Consider the following 20007-nt stretch of genomic DNA (forward strand, 5'->3'; position numbering starts at 1 on the left):
AAATGAGAACTACCCTGTTAGAAAGCAGTGCTTTAGCATTCATTTTTTGAGCTAAACGTAGGTTATAAAAACCGATTGTCATTTACTAAAATCATGGGGCAAGTCAGTTAACCTTTATCAACCTGTTACTCCGTTTGAAAAAATGGGGATATGGGACAATTAGCAGTATATCAAATGTACATTTATACCATCCATTCGTTGGTTTGCCATATTGTGGCTTGTGTGTGGCTGTGATGCTGGAAGCTATGCCATCTGTATTTCAAATACCATCAGGGTCACCCATGGTGCACAGGGTTCGGCAGAGTTTTCAGAGTAAGACAGACTTGGAAGACATGCCTGGTGATCTACTTCTGATAATTAATCAGTGAAAACCTAATGGATCACAACTGAACATTGACCAACTTGCTTGCTTTGGACAGGTTATCAGGAGGGGTCAATCATTGGAGGAGCGCATTGTGTTTGGTGAAGCAGAGGGCCAGCGAGGGTGAGGGAGACCCTTCATGAAATGGATTGGCACAATAGCCACAAGGAAGGATTTAATCAGTTGTGAGGATGATGCAGGAGTAGGTAATGTTTCATTTTGTTGTTCATAAGGTTGGTATGAGTTGGAGCTGACTGAATGGCAGCTATCTAAATGCATAGTTTAAATAGTTTCATAAAAAGTAGTTGTTACTGTTTTCGTTAGATTTCTCACCTATAAAAGACTGGTTTAGAGTACAGGGAAGTCACATTACCATGCGTACACATACCCTTTTATGACAGTAAAACCCAGTTAAAAACCATGTGGAAGAAATCAAAGGCTGGGCAACACCCACCACCTGCAAACTCCCACTAAGTGAATTGCTTTAAAAAGGGGAAGTGCAAATAAATCAAAACCACGATGAGGTATTACTTCATACCCACTAGGATGGCTAGAATCAAAAAGTCAGATAATAACAACTGTTGGTGAGAATATGGAGAAATTGGAACCCTCATAACACAGCTGGTGGGAATGTAAAATGCTGCAGCCACTGTGTTAAACAGTCTGGTACTTTGTCAAGTGGTTAACCGTAGAGCTACCATACCCACCCACTGCCGTCGAGTCGATTCCGACTCATGGCAACCCTGTACGACTCAACAATTGCACTGGTCACTCATACAATTCCAAAATTGTACCCAAGAGAAATGAAAATATGTGTTCAAACAAAAATTTGTACACAAATGTTTATAGCAGCATTATTCATAAGAGCCAAAAAAGTGTAAAAACCCAAATGTCTATCAACTGATGAATGTACAAATAAAATGTAGTATATTTACACAATAAAAATAAGTAAAGCATTGATATGTGGTACAACATAGATAAACCTTGAAAGCATTATGGTACATGATAGAAGCCGGTCACAAAAGACCACATATTTCATTTACATGAAATTGGGCAGAATAGGCGAGAGAGCGAGCGAGCGAGTGAGAGAGAGAGAGAGAGAGACATGAAGTAGATTAGTGGTTGCCTAGAGTTTGGGTGGAGGCAAGGCTAAGGGCAAATGGGGAGTGGCTGCTGCTAACGGTTATGGGGTTTCTTGTTAGGGTGTTGAAAAGGTTTTAAAGTGTAAAGACCATTACATTTATACACTTTATGTGGTGAATTGTGCAGTATGAGATTTATAGCTCAGCAAAGTTGTTATATTAAAAAAAAACTGGAAACAATCCAGATGTTTTCAGCAGATGAATGGTTAAACAAACAGTGGTACATCCTTATCAGGGAATACTACCTAGCAATAAAAATGAGCAAACTCTTGATAAATCACCAGAGAATTAGGGTGAGTGAAAAAAGTCAATGTCAAAAGGTTATATACTGTATGATTCCATTTATATAACATCCTTGAAATCACAAAATTATAGAAATGGAGAACAGATGAATGGTTGCCAGGGTTAAAGAGGGGTTGGGAGGGAAGTGGATATAGCTGTAAAAGGGCAACACGAGGGATCCTCGTGATGATGGAAATGTTCTGTATCTTGACTCTCAATGTCAACTGATAGGCAGTTTTCCAAAATGGCTGTAATAATGACATGCCCACCAACAGTGCATAAGCTTTCCAGGTGCTCCACAGCTTTGCCTTCACTTTGGTAGTATTAGTTTTTAAATTTGTAACCATTTTGGTGGATGTGTAGTAGTATAGGATCATGGAGCCTTGGTGGTGCAGTGGTTAAGCGTTCAGCTGCTAACCAGAAGGTTGGCGGTTCGAATCCACCAGCTGCTTCTTGGAAACCGTATGGAGCAGTATTCTGTTCTATAGAGTTGCTATGAGTTGGAACGAGTTTGGTTTGTTTGTTTTGGTGGCACAATGGTTAAGAGCTCAGGATACTAACCAAGAATTCAGCAGTTCACATCCACCAGCTGCTCCTTGGAAACCCTATGGGGCAGTTCTACTCTGTCCTATAGGGTCTCTATGAGTTGGAATTGACTTCATGGCAACAGGGGCTTGGTTTTTTTTTTTTTTTAATTAATTTTTTTGGTTTGGTAGTAGTATATTATTGTTGTGATAATCTGCATTTTCCTGATGACTAAAGAAGTTAAGCACCTTTTCACATACTTTCTGACTATTTGAATTCCTCTTTGGAAAAGCGCTGTATAGGTCTTTTGCCCTGCTCTCTTCTTTTTAAAATTGTGTTGTTTATCTTTCTCTTGTTGAGTTGTAGGAGTTCTTTATATATTCTAGATATGAATTCTTTGTTAGATAAATCTATGGCAAGTATCTTCTTCCACTATGGAGTTGCTGTCATGATTGAATTATGTCCCCCCCAAAATGCGTATATCAACTTGGTTAGGCCATGATTTCCAGTATTCTGTGGTTGTCCTCCATTTTGTGATTGTATTTTTATGTTAAAAGGATTAGGGTGGGATTGTAACACCACCCTTACCTTGGTCAGATCCATGATCCAATGTAGAGGGAGTTTCCCTGGGGTGTGGCCTGCATCACCTTTTATCTCTCAAGAGATGAAAAGGAAAGGGAAGCAAGCAGAGAGTTGGGGACCTCATACCAGCAAGAAAGCAGCACCAGGAGCACAGCGCGTCCTTTGGACACGGGGTCCCTGCGCCTGAGAAGCTCCTCAACCAGGGGATGATTGAGGACAAGGACCTTCCTCCAGAGCCGACAGAGAAAGCCTTCCCCAAGAGCTGACCCCCTGAATTTGGACTTGTAACCTACTAGACTGTGAGAACATAATTTTCTCTTTGTTAAAGGCATCCACTTGTGGTATGTCTGTTATGGCAGCACCAGATGACTGAGACAGCTGCTTTTGTTGTTGTTACTTTTTTTGTTCGTTTTGATAAGTATATAGGTAACAGAATATTTGCATTTCTACAATTTTCACATGTACAGTTCTGTGACATTACGTTCATTGTGTTGTTGAACCATCACCATTAACCGTTCCCAAATTTTTCTAACACGCTTAACAGAAACTTAGTGTTCCCTAAGCATCGTGTCTTCCTTTTCCCTCTCCTTCTTGCCCACTGTTGGTAACCGCTAATAAAACTCTGGTCTCTATGCACTTGCCTCTTCTAGATATTTTATATAATTGAGATCATAGAATATTTTTCTTTTTGTGAGTGACTTATTTCACTCAGCATAATGTTTTCAAGATTCATCACGTCATAGCGTGTGTCAGGACTTCTCTGTATATCTCTGTATAGCTGAGTAATATTCTGTTGTATGTATATAGCACATTTTATTTATCCATTCATCTGTCGATGGACATTTAGGCTGTTTCCACCTTTTGGCTATTGTGGATAATGCTGCAATGAGCATTGGTGTACAATGTGGATTGCTTTTTCATCCTTTTAATGGTGCCTTTTGATGAACAGAAATTCTTTTAATGACATCCACATTTTCAATCTTTTCCTTTGTATTTGGTGTTTTTTAAGGAGTTTTTATTATTATTACTGGGAAACTCTGGTGGCATAGTGGTTAAGTGCTAAGGCTGCTAACCCAAAGGTCCACAGTTGGAATCCACCAGGCACTCTTTGGAAACCCTATGGGGCGGTTCTACTCTGTCCTATAGGTTCGCTATGAGTCAGAATCGAGTGGACCGCAGCAGGTTTAGTCTGGTATTGGTTTTACTATTACCAACCTGTTTTTACAGAGAAGGAACTTGAGGCACTCTGCAGTGGAGGTCTGAAGGCCAGGACTAGATAAGGGCACTGAGGTTCCTAGGGTAGCAGCTGCCACTCTCAGGGACAGGATAGCGTATCCTAGGAACGTCGCTCATCTCAACATAGTCCCTTTCCTCCCTAGGTCTTGAATTACCTCCCCAGGTCTGTCACCTCCTAGACCAGTGGTGTCACTAGGCTTGATGTCACCCAGCGCAATAACTCATTGTGTCACATCCTCACCTCCTTCCCACCCTCTGCCCCCCAAAACCTCCTTCCGTACCAAAACCTCCTCCCGTACCAAAACCTCCTCCCGCACCAGACCATACAGAATCCTTAGTAATTTTTTTTGTACTAACGTTACTTGTAAATTCTAATTCAATGCAGTGCTGTTTGGTTAGTCACTCCTGGGTGAAGAATATCCAGTGATTCTATGTCTGCTCTGAGGACGCTGCTAAGTGTTTTAAACCAAACTTCCCGACAAGAGAGCCCTGCAATCTCAATGTAAAGCCATCTTTTGGAAATTTAAGGAAAACCTCTGGCAAAACGAAAAATGCTTCTGCTAGGGGACCTATCAGTACTCTCCACACGGTTGCTCAAACTTGCTGCCTTTTCCTAGAAGCACATGAAAGAAACTCAGGTCCAAGCATACAGTGTTCCCCTCCCGGAAGCCACTTCGGAGGGAGCCTGCCCTGCGACCAGGAGGGCGCCCGCAGGCGAGGAGCTGCGTGCCTTCCTCACTGGGCTGGCTTTGCCAGTGCTGGAGCAGTCCTACCCGTTGTTATGGCAACCTGGCCTGGCTAGTGGAGGGAGGGTGACAACGGGTGGGGCTGGGAGAAAGTGCTGCAAGTTTGGTGCGCGGTGCGCGCGCAATTGGGAACGTGGCAGTTCTGTGGGCACTGAGCCGCTGGGCCGGGGGAAGGCCGCCTGAATCGCGGAAGGCGGCTGGACCTTTGCGCACCGGCAGCGGCAGTGGGAGCCCTGGAGCAGCTGAGCGTGTACGTGGCGGTGCGCACTCCCTCTCCAGCCCCTTGGGGGCAAATGAATGAGGTGGGGGCGCTGCTAGCTAGGGCAGGGTCGCTAGGGGTTTATTGTTAAAACCAACTACAGGGATATTTTAATAAAAAATTTCAGCTGAAACACGGCATAAAATTTTTAGAGACAGTCATTTGGTGTCACCTCCTCAGACGTGTCACCCTGTGCGGTCCAAGAGTGACACCACTGTCCTAGACTAGAGCCAAAGGATTTTAATTGGGTCATCTGAATATGGCAGTGAATTGCTTGAAGTCAGTTTTCTTTTACCAGTAAAATCGACCTAAATGATAATCCTGCTTGGTTTACCCAACAAACACTATGAGGAGGATGATTTAAGGGGGCCCAGGCTCCGGCTTTAGTTGAAACCAAAAATCAACCCCCCCTGCAGTCCAGGCCATTCCGACTCATAGAGACCCTACCGGACACAGTAGAACTGCCCCAGAGGCCAGTAATCTTTATGGAAGCAGACTGCCTGCGTCTTTCTTCTGTAGAGCAGCTGCTGGGTTCGAACCTCGACCTTTCCGTTAACAACCAAGCGCTTTAACCATTGCGCCACCAGGGCTCCTTGGGCTTGACTTAAAGAGTTCTCAATTTTCCTGAAGAGTGATGCAGGAGAGCCCAACACGCGCCTCCGGGTGCGCTCCAGTCCTAGTGGAAGACTGTGGGGAGGGCCTGGCTGGTCCTCGCCTGAACGGGGGTCCCCCTGTCGTTCAAACGGGACACTATTGAAAACCTGGATCGAGGATTCCTCGGCCTGGACGCGTACAAAGCCGCCCGAGCTCACCGTTGTCGCCATTTCCATCTTGCCATTCCAGGTCTTCCCCCGAGCTCGGCCCGGGGCGCAAACCGAAAGTGGGAAACGGCCGGGTTACAACCAGCACGGTGAGCCCCCTTCCCCGAGGCGAGGTGAGTGTGAATCGCTGGGTCTTTTCTGGCTCGGGTCATAGCTTGGTGGGGGCCGGGTCTTGATGCCGAGGAACAAGAAGAGACATTCCTGGTGTCCATGGAAGCTCGGAAGCCGCCGGCGGAATCACAGCCGAAGGAAACGTCCCCTGCGCAGCGAGGGCGTGTGTGTACGAGACGCACAGCGTTGTGTGCTGCAAAAGAATCCAAGGGTGTTGGGGGAACATAGGCACCCTGAAATTTCAAGCTGTCAGGCTGCTGAAAAATCCCAGGTGGGAGGCCGGTGGCGCGCAGGAGCGTCCGCTGGAGCCCTGGGGGGCGGCGCGCGGCCCCGGGGAGCCCCGGTTCTCCCCGCCCTTCCCATTGCACGATCTGCCCCCAAGTCTCGCCGCTTCCAGGACCCTAACCTCTGCCTTTGTGCATCGTGAATCACTTCTTTTCCCCATGTTTTCCCTGAGACTTACTTGTTGCTAAAATGATGTTTTGAAGTCCGAGCAGTTCTGCCTTTCCAGCTGTGGAGAGCGTTGTGTATGTCCTGGAAAAAAAACGCCCCCAAGAGCCTCAGGGACAGCAGGCATTGGTTATCAATATGAAAACCGCTTCTTGGGTCGTTTAGTACCCAGTTAGTACCTCCAGGGAGGCTTGTTGCCGCAGTGATTAAGAGTTCGGCTGCTAACCAAAAGGTTGGCAGTTCGGATCCACCAGCCGCTCCTTGGAAACCCTGTGGGGCATGTCTACTCTGTCCTATAGGATCGCTAGGAGTCGGAATCCACTCCACGACAAAGGGTTTGCCTTGTTTTAGTACCCTCAGAGTAGAACTCACTGTGTGTAAGATAAAAACAACATCGCTGTGACTTTTAAGGCATTTTCTCGGGGATCTTCTAATGATTCTTGTATATACAGCAAATGTAAGGCAAAATTACTGTTTTTCTTAACCCTAGAGCTTCGTTAGGCCGCCCCCTCCTCACTGCCACAGTTCGGTGAAATAGTTGGATAGAATGTTAGGCGTGACGTGACTTGGATTATGAATTTCATTGGGGGCAATGACACATGCGCTGTGACGGGGTGGAGTTTTGAGTCAGGCAGCTCGGTCTTCAGAACTGCATCCCCCTTGTGCAGCCTCCCTTCTCTCAAGACAAAGCACCCTAGGGACTTAGGGCCAGTCTCGGGCTTGCTAGAGGCGTCAGGCTACGACTACGGCAGTGTTTCTCCGGGGTCCACCAGGGTCTCAGATGGTAGATTCAGGTTGTTTTTTTTTTTTTTTAATTTTAGGAGGAGCCTGAAAACCTGCATTTTAACTGGAAATAAACAGTCCAGACATTAGCACATTAAATGGAAGAGCTGCCCAAGTCTCCATTTTAGAAGTTTGTCCTTCCCCTGCCTCAAGTCCAGAGGCAGTTTTGTGGCATCAGGTGACTCTTTTAGATCTGCTCTCGTTTTGACGTTCCCTGCTTCTGGTAACTCTTCACTGGCTTGCTTCCTGCTAGATGGCAGTGTTTAACAGTGAATTAAATACACAGTCTGAACCGTCGGGCTCTTATTGCTCATCTTTTATTCTTCAATAAGAAAAAAAAAAGTAGCAAATATTCGGGTCATATCGTACAAATGAAAAATTTTGAAAAACAATTGAAACTAGGATTATATTTAGGAAATAAAAAGAAAGAACATGATTTGGGGAAACAATGTTGTATCTCTATGCAGACATTCCCCACACATACCTAAATGCTTTCTAAATTTGGAATGGAAAGAACTGATTTTAGCAAGACATGCAATAAATTCAGTTACCAGCATGCTACAGTAAACATTATAAGTGTTCCTGAGAATAGGTTTAAAAAAATGTTTAAAGTTTATATTCATGTTTTTCATCTACCTTTTTCTCTTCGTGAATAAAATTTGAGTTTTCAAAAGCTAATTTATGAATGTTGAATTAGGAAACCCTGGTGGGGTAGTGGTTTAGTGCTACGGCTGCGAACCAAAAGGGTCGGCCGTTCGAATCTGCCAGGTGCTCCCTGGAAACTCTATGGGGCAGTTCTACTCTGTCCTATAGGGTTGCTATGAGTCGGTATCGACTCCTCGGCACTGGGTTTGTTTTTGGTCATGTTGAATTATTAGAAAAGAGAATGAAGGAAGAGTATTTAATCCGAAACTTGTTATGTCCAAACATCATTTCTGTTTTATATCCCCAGAAAGCTTAGTCTAGGATGGCTCCAGTTGCTTTTATTATCTCTTTATTTGCTTAATCTTTTCTTCCATGCAGAGTTTTTGCTCCTGGACACTGTTCGTGGGATCAGAGAGTTTTATTTTGGGGTGAAATCTCAGAAGATCACCTGTTACAGCCCTTTAGGGAGGTGAGATGTTAGCCACATTTTGCCACTGTCAGCTGCTTCCTCATTTGCGATTACAGAGATGATAAAAGTAGATGAAGGATTTTAGTTCAGATCTTCTGTCTGGTAGTAAAATTGTCACAAAGCACCCTGTAAGCCCTTCTTGGGGAAAGAATGGCTGTTTAGAAGACCAAACAAGGAAAAGCAAACGTGAAAAATATGCAGCCCCTGCCCTTGAGCTGTCTTTACCATATCAGTTCTTGGTATGAGACATAATCTTCACAGTCTTGTCCCTCCTTATCCCTTTTAAAATCTATTCTTTCTGAATGCTTCTAATGCAGACTTACTCGTGTAGTGATTAAGGCTTTATATCACTCTTGCTTTTTTGATCTGGGTATGTTTTTATTTAGTTTCCACATTAAATAGACCTGCTATGAGTTAGAATAAACTCAAAGGCACACAACAATAAGTATACATTTATGTCATTTGCCATTGTTGTTGTTAGGTGCCGTTGAGTTGGTTCTGACTCATAGCAATCCCGTGTAGAACAGAACAAAACACTGCCTGGTCCTGCGCCATCCTCATTGTTGTTGCTATGTTTGAGCCCATTGTTGCAGCAACTGTGTCAATCCATCTCATCGAGGGTCTTGCTCTTTTTTGCTCACCCTCTACCTTACCAAGTGTCTCAGACTGGGTTCTCTAGAGAAGCAAAATCAATGAAGTGTATAAATATATGTGTATAGAGAGATTTATATCAAGGAAATGGCTCACGAGGTTGTAGAGGCTGGAACATCCCAAGTCCGTGGGTCAGGATAGAGGCTTCTCCTGATTCTCATAGCTGCAGGGACTGTTGAACCCAAGATTGGCAGGCCAGAGAGCAGGGCTCTTGCTCACAGGCTGGGAAGATAGATGAATCCCAAGATCGACAGGCAGGACTGCAGGTAAGCCACTAGCTCAAGTCCCAAGTACTGGAGGTCAGCCGAACAGGAGTCAGCTGCGGGATCCAGAGTGAGCAAAAAGCCCACAAGCCTTGCCAGAATGTCCACTTATATTCGATACAGGCCACATGCCCATGGAAAATCCCTTTCAACTGATTGGCTACCCACAGCAGATCCCATCATGGAAGTGATCACATTATATCAAATCTCATCATGGAAGTGATCACATCATAGAACTACCAAACTGCATTAGTAACTGCCAAACCACTGAGAATCATGGCCCAGCCAAGTTGACACACATCCTTAACCATCACACCAAACATGATGTCCTTCTCCAGGGATTGGTCTCTCCTGATAACATGTCCACAGTATGAGACAAAGTCTTGCCATTTTCAATTCTAAGGAGCATTCTGGCTGTACTTTTTCCGAGATGGATTTGTTTGTTCTTCTGGCAGTCCATGGTATATTCAGTATTCTTCACCAGCACCATAATTCCAAGGCATCAGTTCGTCAGCCTTCCTTATTCATTGTCCAGCTTTTGCATGCATATGAAGTGATTGAAAATACCGTGGCTTGGTTAGGTGCACATTAGTCTTCAAGGTGACATCTTTGCTTTTAACACTTTAAGGAGGTCTTTTGCAGCAGAATTGCCCAATGCAATATGTCGTTTGATTTCTTGACTGCTGCTTCCATGACCGTTGATTGTGAATCCAAGTAAAATGAAATTCCTGACAACTTCAGCAATTTCTCCGTTTATCCTGATGTTGCTTATTTGTCCAGTTGTGAGGATTTTTGTTTTCTTTATGTTGAGGTGTGATCCATACTGAAGGTTGTGGTCTTTGATCTTCATCAGTAAGTGCTTCAAGTCCTCTTCACTTTCAGCAAGCAAGGTTGTGTCATCTGCATCTCGCGGGTTGTTAATGCGTCTTTCTCCAATTCTTCACATAATCCAGCTTCTCGGATTACTTATTTTGTCATCTTATTAATGCTGCATTATTTGCATACTTCAGTATGTGTCTGGAGTTTAAGAATGGCATCTAATTTTATGTTATGTGATTTTACCTAAAACAGCCACAGCCAAAACAAACAAACAATAATAGCATTATCTTCGCTTCTGTAATGGGAACGTGTAGGTCCTCTGGCTAGCACTTCTGTCCCCCCATAAATCTCCAGTCTTGACTCACATGGCCTGCCAGTGTCTCCTCTCTCCCTCACTGTTCTCTGTTGGTCTCTTCTGAAATGTATGTTTGGCTGAAGATGATGACCTTCCCAAATAGAGATCTGCAAACCAAAGCACCCTTTACATAGAAATAAACTCTCAGCAAAATACCAAGTCCATTAAAAATTAAAAGAGGGAGGAACATTAACACAAATATTAATAAAGAAAATTGAGTAAAAATGGAATCATCACATCATGTTTATCAAGTGCCTAAGGGACAGTCACAGCCACTAACAAAATATGTCAACTTTTTTTTTAAATAATTTTTATTGTGCTTTAAGTGAAAGTTTACAAATCAAGTCAGTCTCTCACATATAAGCTTATATACACCTTACTACATACTCCCACTTATTCTCCTACTAATGAGTCAGCCCGCTCCCTCCTTCCAGTCTCTCCTTTCGTGACGGTTTTGCCAGTTTCTAACCCTCTCTACCCTCCCATCTCCCCTCCAGACAGGAGATGCCAACATAGTCTCAAGTGTCCACCTGATGCAAGTAGCTCACTCCTCGTCAGCATCTCTCTCCAAGCCATTGTCCGGTCCAATCCATGTCTGCTGAGTTGGCTTTGGAAATGGTTCCTGTCCTGGGCCAACAGAAGGTTTGGGGACCATGACCGCCGGGATTCTTCTAGTCTTAATCAGACCATTAAGTCTGGTCTTTTTATGAGAATTTAGGGTCTGCATCCCGCTGTTCTCCCGCTCCCTCAGGAGTTCTCTGTGTGCTCCCTGTCAGGGTAGTCATTGGTTGTGGCCGGGCACCATCTATTTCTTCTGGTCTCAGGATGATGTAGTCTCTACTTTATGTGGCCCTGTCTGTCTCTTGGGCTCATAATTACCTTGTGACCTTGGTGTCTTTCATTCTCCTTTGATCCAGGTGGGTTGAGATCAATTGATGCATCTTAGATGGCCGCTTGTTAGCATTTAAGACCCCAGATATGTCAACTTTTTAATGGGCAATTGTTGTTTAATCTTATAGCTCCAATGAACCAGCTTTAGAAAGCTTAAAATTCCCAAGTGTCCTGCACTCCTTCCACTATTATGCTAAAAACAAGCACAGGATGATATGGTCATGTAAAATTGAGTTGGGGTTGGAGAGGGGTAAGGCTTTCCAGGGAGTCCCTGGATGGTGCAAACAGTTAAGCAATTGGCTGCTAACTGAAAGGTTTGCATCTGCCCAAGGGCACCTCAGAAGAAAAACCTGGCAGTCTGCTTCTGAAAAACCAGTCATTAAAAACCCTATGGAGTACAGTTCTGCCCTGACACACACGGGGTTGCCATGAGTCAGCACTGACTCCACGGCAGAGGGTATAGCCTGGAGAAACATCTTGGGCAATGGCTAGGACAGCAAGAGAAGTATGAATGTTCCAGGCAGGGACAATAGCCCGTGTTAAGTCGGGGTGGGGTGGGTAGGTGATTGAACGGGCTGATACAGCATTCTAGGAGTAGCAGGAGCCTAGGGTCTATGTGGGGGAGGGGCAGAAGGGGAAACTGGAAAAGCAGATGGAGTCCATAGAGTCTTCTTTACTAAGCTAAGGAGTTTGATCTTTATCTTGAAATCTTTGGGGAGATACTGAAGGATTTTAATTAGAGGGGAAATATAATCCAATATACATTCTAGAAACATCTCTTTACAGCTGAGCAGAAGAATGCAAGGGACTCAGAATGGGTAGGAGCACCAGTGAAGGGACTTTTGGAAAAAGCAGTTAATGAGGAGTGTTGATGAGGCCCACTGAAGTTGAACAGGGGCAGTGAAAAGTGCCTGAAGAGTTGTCCAAAGGTCCTCAGTGTTTCCCAGGACAGCCAGCCCCTAGGGGTGTTCTGGAGATTGGTATGTTATAAAATGAAAACATTACATCTTAGTGTGGATAATTTATATTTAATTAGACACATTCTTCTAAAAACTCTCCCAGATGTAACCTTTAGCTCAGTTAAGATAACCAAAAACAAACCCATTGCCGTTGAGTGGATTCCTGCTTATAGTGACCCAACAGTACAAGTAGAACTTCCCCAAAGGGTTTCCAACGTTGTAATCTTTATAGAAGCAGACTGCCACATCTTTTTCCTGTGGAGCAGCTGGTGGGTTTGAACTGTGGGCCTTTCTTAACCCCTGAGCCACCAGGGCTCCTCAGTTAAGATGCCAAAACCCTTACCGTAGAGTTAATTCCCAGTCCATAGGGTTTCCAAGGAGCGCCTCGTGGATTCGAACTGCTGACATTTTGGTTTGCAGCCATAGCTTTTAACCACTACACCACGAGGGTTTCCTTAGCTAAGGTAGTGGCTTATTAACCCACTTGACCCCTTGTTACTAAGGAGAGACTTCCCAGAGCAGAAGTGCCTTCCCAGAGCTCCTCGCCTTCTTCTGCCGCCAGTCTGAGGAAAAAAAAGGGGACCCACATATTGTCAGGGTTGGAAAGCTCTGTGAATCACCTCGTTGTTCACTCCTTTCCCAGTTAAAGAGGTTATAGGGCAGAAATCATACCTTGGTGCCATTTCTGAGAGACTTAGCCTACACCATAGACTGACCCTGCAAGGCCGAAATTTGAAGCTAGCCTCTCAGACTGTGAATTCACTTTAAGATATTCAGTATAAATCAAGGATTTAGGATCATTAGGTATCATTTTGAATGCAGTATGTGCATTCAAAATAAGTGGAGAGATTTGAAGTACAGTAGGTAGGATGAAGATGGTATTCGTTTGGATGGATTAGGCATTGCAGAAGTGTGAGGTAGCCATTCTCAGGTCCGTATCTTCCTCTGGGCAGCAGATGGCCAACCGAGTGGTGGACCCAACTGTTTAATGCATCTGTACAATGCATTTCAGAAGCCCAGCTCCTAGGATCAAGAGGGTGGTTAGTGAGAGTTCACGTCCAATGTCTGCTGTGGTTGTCTGAACAAGCAAATTGTTCCGTCCCAGAAAGGAGTGTTCTGAGGACTCTGAGATACACTCTGCAGCAATGATGAAACAAAATGGTGTTTTCCTCGTGGAGTCCCGCCGAATTGGGGGTTGTTGGCCTTCAAAGTGCCCTCTGCAAGCCCATCTGTCCTACCAGTTGGGGGGACGGCTGACTTGGTGACAAGGTCCTGGGTAGTTAATACCATAGGTTAGATTGACTGTTACTGTTGTAAGTGTGCCCGGGGCCTGGTTGATTGATTGGTGCATGCTGTAAATCAACATAACATTTGCCTGGCTCATCTCTGTCCTTTAGTGGTGGGCGTTTAACCACACTTTGGTCCTGGAGATCTCATTACCTCCCTGGGTTTGGGGATATAACCTAAGTGGAGACTCTTTGGAAGCTTTGTAATTTGCAACCTTAAATTCTTCTGTTATAGTTCATACAGCCATGTGAAGGTCTTAAGAAGGCCCCAGGACAGGCCCGAGCTCTATGGTAGCTGTCAAAACCCCAAATCTGTGTCCCCAGATTTCTCTCCATCTTTTATCTTCCTTAATTCCTGAATCTTTGTACTCTTGATAACCTGTCGCTGTTTCCCCCTCTCATTGCTTTATACTGAGCTTGGAGTCAGGTGACCTGATTTCTAGACTTGCTTTTAACCTTGAAGTAATGCAATCTGGGCAAATCACTTAAACTTACTGAGGCTCAGTTTTCTTATATGTGGGCATTGGGGATAATAATACCTACTTTTGCAAAATGATTATGAATACATGAATAAGATTGAGTAGACTGATATATGTAGGTATGTATGTGTACATATATGCCAGTGTGTTTATGTTATGTATGTATTATGTGTGTGTATATATATCTTTTGAAAGTTATAGTTTTATACATATTTCAGGTGGTAGTTTTATTGCATTTCCTAATCTGGGCTACATTAATACAAACCCACTAACACCTTGCCGTCAAGTAGAACTGCTTGCATAGGGTTTCCAAGGAGTAGCTGATGGATTCAAACTACTGACCTTTTGGTTAGCAGCCAAGCTCTTAACCACTGCAACACCAGGGCTCCACATTAATTATATATAAAAAAAACCAAAACCTGTTGCCATGGAGTCGATTCCAACTCCTAGCGACCCTATAAGATAATGGTAGAATAAATTGCGTTTGCACATAAAACGATCATTTGATGAATCTTTCTGTTATGCTGGGTAGAGAAGAACTACTGATAGTTAACAATTATTTCCTATGAAGAAATTGCAGCCTAGAAAGATTTAGCAGCTTGTCCAAATTTATATCATGTATAAGTGCCGGAGCCATGATTGGAACCCTGAGTGCTGGCTCTACATTTTATGTAGTTAATAATTAGTAGCATCAACAGAGTAGAACAGATTTTTAAAGGTTCTTAGTAGGTTTTTGGAAACCCTGGTGGTATAGAGGTTACCAAAAGGTTGGCAGTTGGAATCCACTAGGCGCTCCTTGGAAACTATGGGGCAGTTCTACTCTGCCCTACAGAGTTGCTACAAGCCGGAATTGACTTGACAGCAACGGGTTTTTTTTTTTTTTTTTTTAGTAGGTTTTTGCTTTTTTCTCTGGTATACCAGCTGACAGAGAGGACAGAGAGCTGTTATCTACAGGTTTGTTCTGTGGCTCAGGCAAACATCCTGTGAGTGTTAGTACTATCCAGTGAGGACTTTATAGTTTTAGTAAAAATGAAATAAAATAAAATAAAGGGATGAATGAATTTCAGAGCCAGATGAGTTTCTGGTTGTTGTACTTATCAGGATTGTAATCTTGGTTTTCATGGCTGTGACCTTTTGGAAGCAGATTGCCAGGCCTTTCTTCTGAGGTATCTCTCAGTGAGGTGCCTCACCCATAAAAGTGAGGATTGTAATTGCTCCCTCATGTAGTTGTGAGCTCATGCACGCTAAGTATTTAGAGAAGGCCTTGCTCATGAGACCAGTAACCCAGTGCTGTCGAGTCGATTCCAACTCATAGTGACCCTATAGGACAGAGTAGAACTGCCCCATAGAGTTTCCAAGGAGCGCCTGGCAGATTCGAACTGCTGACCCTTTAGTTAGCAGCCGTAGCACTTAACCACTATGCCAGAGGCCACTCAATAAATATTAGTAGCCTTCTTTCTTTGGCAAAGTGACTATTTTTGCTTTTGAAATTCCTGTTAATTGGAAGGAAACCCTGGCGGCATAGTGGTTAAGTGCTGCGGCTGCTAACCAAAGGGTCGGCAGTTCGAATCCACCAGGCGCTCCTTGGAAACTCAACGGGGCAGTTCTACTCTGTCCTATAGGGTCGCTGTGAGTCGGAAATCGACTCGACAGCAGTGGGTTTGGTTTTTTGATATTAATTGGAAAGCAGTATATTTTTTTAAAATGAATATGACTATTTTCCACTTAAAGGGATAATAAGAATTACAATAATAATAAAATTAAGAATAGCAAAAGTTTCCTGAACATTTATTATGTGTCAGGCCCTGAAATAAGGGTTTGGCTTACCTCATATAATTTTCGCAATCACTCTTTATATGGGCGCTATTATTATGTACATTTTGGAAGTTGAATTCTGGAGAGGGTAAGTTCAGCCAGCTGGGAAGTTGAGATTCGAATCCCAGCCAACTGGCTTTGGAGCTTATTCTTTTAACTGTGGTAGATTGTGAGAATTCCTTGGATGAAAGAAGAAAAATGTACTTTTGGTGGTTTCTGAGATCAAGAGTCATTTTGCCACTGAGGAAAAACAATATCATGGACTTAGAAGTACATCAAGATAGATCTTGACTGGTGAAGATTTTTTTTTTTTTTTTTTACCAGCCTTCCACATCATTTTTGTTATTTCTAATTTTAATTTTATATTTCTAACTATATCTTTAATTGTATATCCCAGAGCTACACAGAGATTTAGGATCAGGTCTTTGGAGTACTGTACAGCAACAGTGTCCTCCCTCTGGAATCCTGATTCTTGCCCCACCCGGAATTCCATGGTGCCACTTGCACAAGACATTTCACCTTAGGGATAAAAGGCACTCTGTGGAGACACTACTCCCTAGGTGGCACAAATAGTTAAGTGATGGGCTACTAACTGGAAGGTTGGAGGTTCGAACGCATCCAGAGTTGCCTTGGAAGAAAGGCCTGGCTATCTGCATCTGAAGGTCACAGCCATGAAAAGTATGGCGCACAGTTCCACTCCGAAACACATGGTTCATGGGTTGCCATGAGTCAGAACTGACTTCAAGGCAACTGGTTTCATTTGATTTTGGTATGGGGACACTTAGTTCATTTTTTAAAATGTTTTCAAAAACATCACACCCATTTCAGATGAAAATCTTATTTCGAAACTTCCAGAGACTCACTGTTCAACAAACACTGTTTTAATACACTTGTCATGAAAGACTGAACACACAAATCAGTGATCAGAATTCCTTACATTGTGGCTGAAGTGGTTTTCTTTCAGGTAGGGGGTTGGGACCATTTGATTTTTATCCATTTTTGATCAGGGCCTGAGCCCTCCAGCCCCCCTTTTCTTTGCCTTCCAATTATTATGGGAGTGGGTGGATAGTCCTGGTAATTTCCACTCTTATATCTCCCCTCTTTTGAAAACAAAGACTAAAGACGTGACTACATGTAAAACAGCGGCTTATGGAATGCAGCATTCTGATGGCAGAGGAAATTAAGTAGAAACAACTGGTAGACTCAGGACCCGGTTGTATACCTGGCACTCTCCTCTAATGTGCTGTGTGGCTTTGAGCAAGTCATTTCACGTCTCAGCATGGTTTCCTTATCTGTGAGCAAGGCATTAGGATTACATGATCTTTTAGTTTTTAAGTTTTGGGTTTCTATATGATAATCCTGCAAGACTACATTTATTAAATCTGCAATCTGGCTAAAAGATTATTCCTTTGTTACAGAATGTGTTGATGCCTCCTGCCGTCAAGAACCTCAAGCTGCTCTGATGATAGCTTAAAAGAAGACCGCATGCTGTTCCCTCTAGATGCCCAGCCAGGCCCACTCAGAACCTCGGAATTCAATCCTTCATGGAGACCAGGTCCCAGCAGGAATGGCAGTGGAGGAAATCGGCACTCAGATGGTTCCTCCACGTGAAGTTGTCTCAGGATACGGGCCGACGCCAGAACACCTGGTAGCCAGGCTTGCCCTCTGTCAGTCATCCGGGGCAGGGCAGCATGGCGTACATTCGGAGGAGGACGCTTTTGGCATCTTGCCTGTGCATCACAGCCACGATTTTTCTCCTTGTCACACTCCAGGTACCAAGCATTTAGGTTGCGTGGTGTTGATTCCTGGGTCTTTGCCACCTCCCCACACCCGCCCTGTTCTCTCAACTTCATGTACTTTGCTTTTTACCTCACCTCTCAGAAGCTTGGGTTTTCTAACTGTCTAAGGCAGAGAAAGTACTTTTCTTTTTTTAAACATATAAGACAGGTTTAGTGAGATAAATCAGCAACCAGTCAGTGAGATAGGGGCTCAGTTTGTCACTCGTGTAGAATCTCAGAGGAATTCTAGAGGATCCTAGAATCCCAGAGGAACAGAAAAGTACAATTCCTTCAGTCTGTCTGTCTTGGGTTGAAGTTGGGTGGCTTCCTCAAAGTCTCCTAAGTTGTCACATCAGAAAGGTGGCATTCTTGAAAAAGCAAGAACTTTTCTGAGAACAAGATTAGTCTGTATCTTGTGGTAAGTGCAGAGAACAAACATACACGTTAATGAATTTGTCATTCTTGGCGTATGCTACCAGACCAAAGACTATGTTAGGATTAAGGAGATGAACAATTCTTTAGTCTTCCGGCTTATTCTGGATTTCTTTTGCTTATTTCAAATCAGGTAAAAATTACACAGTGAAAGCAAAAATATAGATATAAATTCAGGTATATTTTGTACCCATTGAAATACAAGCCAGGCCCTGGTGGCATAGTGGTTAAGAGCTTGGCTGCTAATCAAAAGGTTGGCAGTTGGAATCCACCAGCCACTCCTTGGAAACTGTATGGGCCAGTTCTGCCCTGTCCTATAGGGTCACTGTGAGTCAGAATCAACTCAACAGCAACGGTGTTTTTTTTTTTTTTTTTCGAAGGACTAGCTGCCCATCTCAAAATCAAAAGGACTTTTAAAGATTATTTGTGGATGTGAGTAGTTCAGCTGTAAGGTCTGTGGACACTAAGGTGTTGTCTGGGCTTTTTTACCCTATAGGATATCCCTTCTCCTTGATTAGGATTGAAGGAAGTCGTGCTTATAAAAGCAGGTTGGCAGACAATCTGGCCTTTCGCTTCTTCTGCTGCCAGATTGGGATCCTGGTCAGAGGAAACACCTTGACTCTCCTCCATCTCGGAGGTATCCAAGCCCCACTTGTGCAGGGGCGACTGGAGTTTTCTGTTTGTTTCTATGCGAAGTTATGAGAGGCCTTTGATCCTATTAGACGCTCACCTTGGCACTTTGTCCAGTCATGAAGAATGCGTGTATCTAAGCTCTGGGCTTTGCTTTTGATGTGAGAATGAATTGCCACGTTTTGGGTATTTGTGTAATTTCCAGGCTTCCAGGGCATGAGAGAGGTGGCCTGATGACTGGAGTTAAACCTTCCTTGGATCTCACTTTCAGTTTGGCCACCGAGGTTGTGTTTTGGGCTATTTGCTAATCCTAGCTGGTACGTTGACTGATTCGTTGTTCAGAGGTGCGGCAATTCTATTTTTTTAACACTAAAAATGAAAAAAAAAAAAAAAAAGATGCCTATGCATACATGACTTTTCCTTTTTTTACTGGTTTGTAGGCTGGGCAGATGAAATAATTTGCCCCATGAGTTAGGTAAAAGAAGGATAAATTTAAAAACCCTGTTATGGATTCTGTAATAGAAATAATTTAGTAATTACAATCAAAATATGAAACTGTGCTTACCCCCAATTAAGCTAACCATTGTAGTTCTCTGGAGGAAAATTCTTCAGCTTAGACCTGGTTTTATCCTGCTTATATTTAACTATATTTTGTATATACTGTTTGTTAAGTTTTTGAGGGATACACTTATCTTTATTTACGTTTGAATTTTGCTTACTTTTAATTGCACAGATAATTCATGAATACACATGGAATATTTTAAAACGAATCCCGGACATCGTGTCATTTCACCTGGATATACTTTAGTGTGATTTTATACCAGATAAAAAACCCTATAGCGACCCTATAGGACAGAGTAGAACTGCCCCATAGTGTTTCCATGGGACGGCTGGTAGATTCGAACCGCCAACCTTTTGGTTAGCAGCCAAATGCTTAATCACAGCGCCACCAGATAGGAGCTTTAAAGATTTAATATAACCATAATATTATTGTAACGCCCAACAAAATGAACAACAATTACCCCATATCATCTCATTCCGAGGCCAAGTTAAATTTTCCTCAGTTTTCCCAAAAGGGCCATTTTATAATTGGTTGGTTTGAATCTGGATTGAAAGAAGCCTACGTGTCGTAATTATTTGGTGAGTCTCAATTTTTTTTTTTTTGCCCGCCCTTTATTCCATGTCATGGATTTGTTGAAGAACTGGGTCCTTTGTCCTTTTAAATTTCCAGATTTTG

At 43.3% G+C, this 20007-nt stretch overlaps 1 protein-coding gene and 1 long non-coding RNA gene across 2 annotated transcripts in view; both read left to right on the top strand.

Moving 5' to 3' along the window:
• The first annotated feature begins 5753 nt into the window (after positions 1-5753).
• LOC135228257 (uncharacterized) lies at positions 5754-17417 on the top strand. The gene is made up of 4 exons (XR_010318655.1): positions 5754-6067; positions 7337-7476; positions 8322-8412; positions 17349-17417. It is a non-coding gene; the product is annotated as an uncharacterized LOC135228257 (long non-coding RNA).
• Positions 17418-17504: 87 nt separating this feature from the next.
• Positions 17505-20007, top strand: part of FUT10 (fucosyltransferase 10) — a 95667-nt gene continuing 93164 nt past the window's right edge. The window contains exon 1 of the mRNA XM_023551121.2: positions 17505-17702. Within this exon, the coding sequence (XP_023406889.1) occupies positions 17622-17702 (81 nt within the window). The 5' untranslated portion in view covers positions 17505-17621. The remainder of the gene's footprint in view (positions 17703-20007) is intronic.

The sequence above is a fragment of the Loxodonta africana genome, chromosome 19 (assembly GCF_030014295.1).
Source record: "Loxodonta africana isolate mLoxAfr1 chromosome 19, mLoxAfr1.hap2, whole genome shotgun sequence".
In the NCBI taxonomy this organism is placed as follows: Eukaryota; Metazoa; Chordata; class Mammalia; order Proboscidea; family Elephantidae; genus Loxodonta; species Loxodonta africana.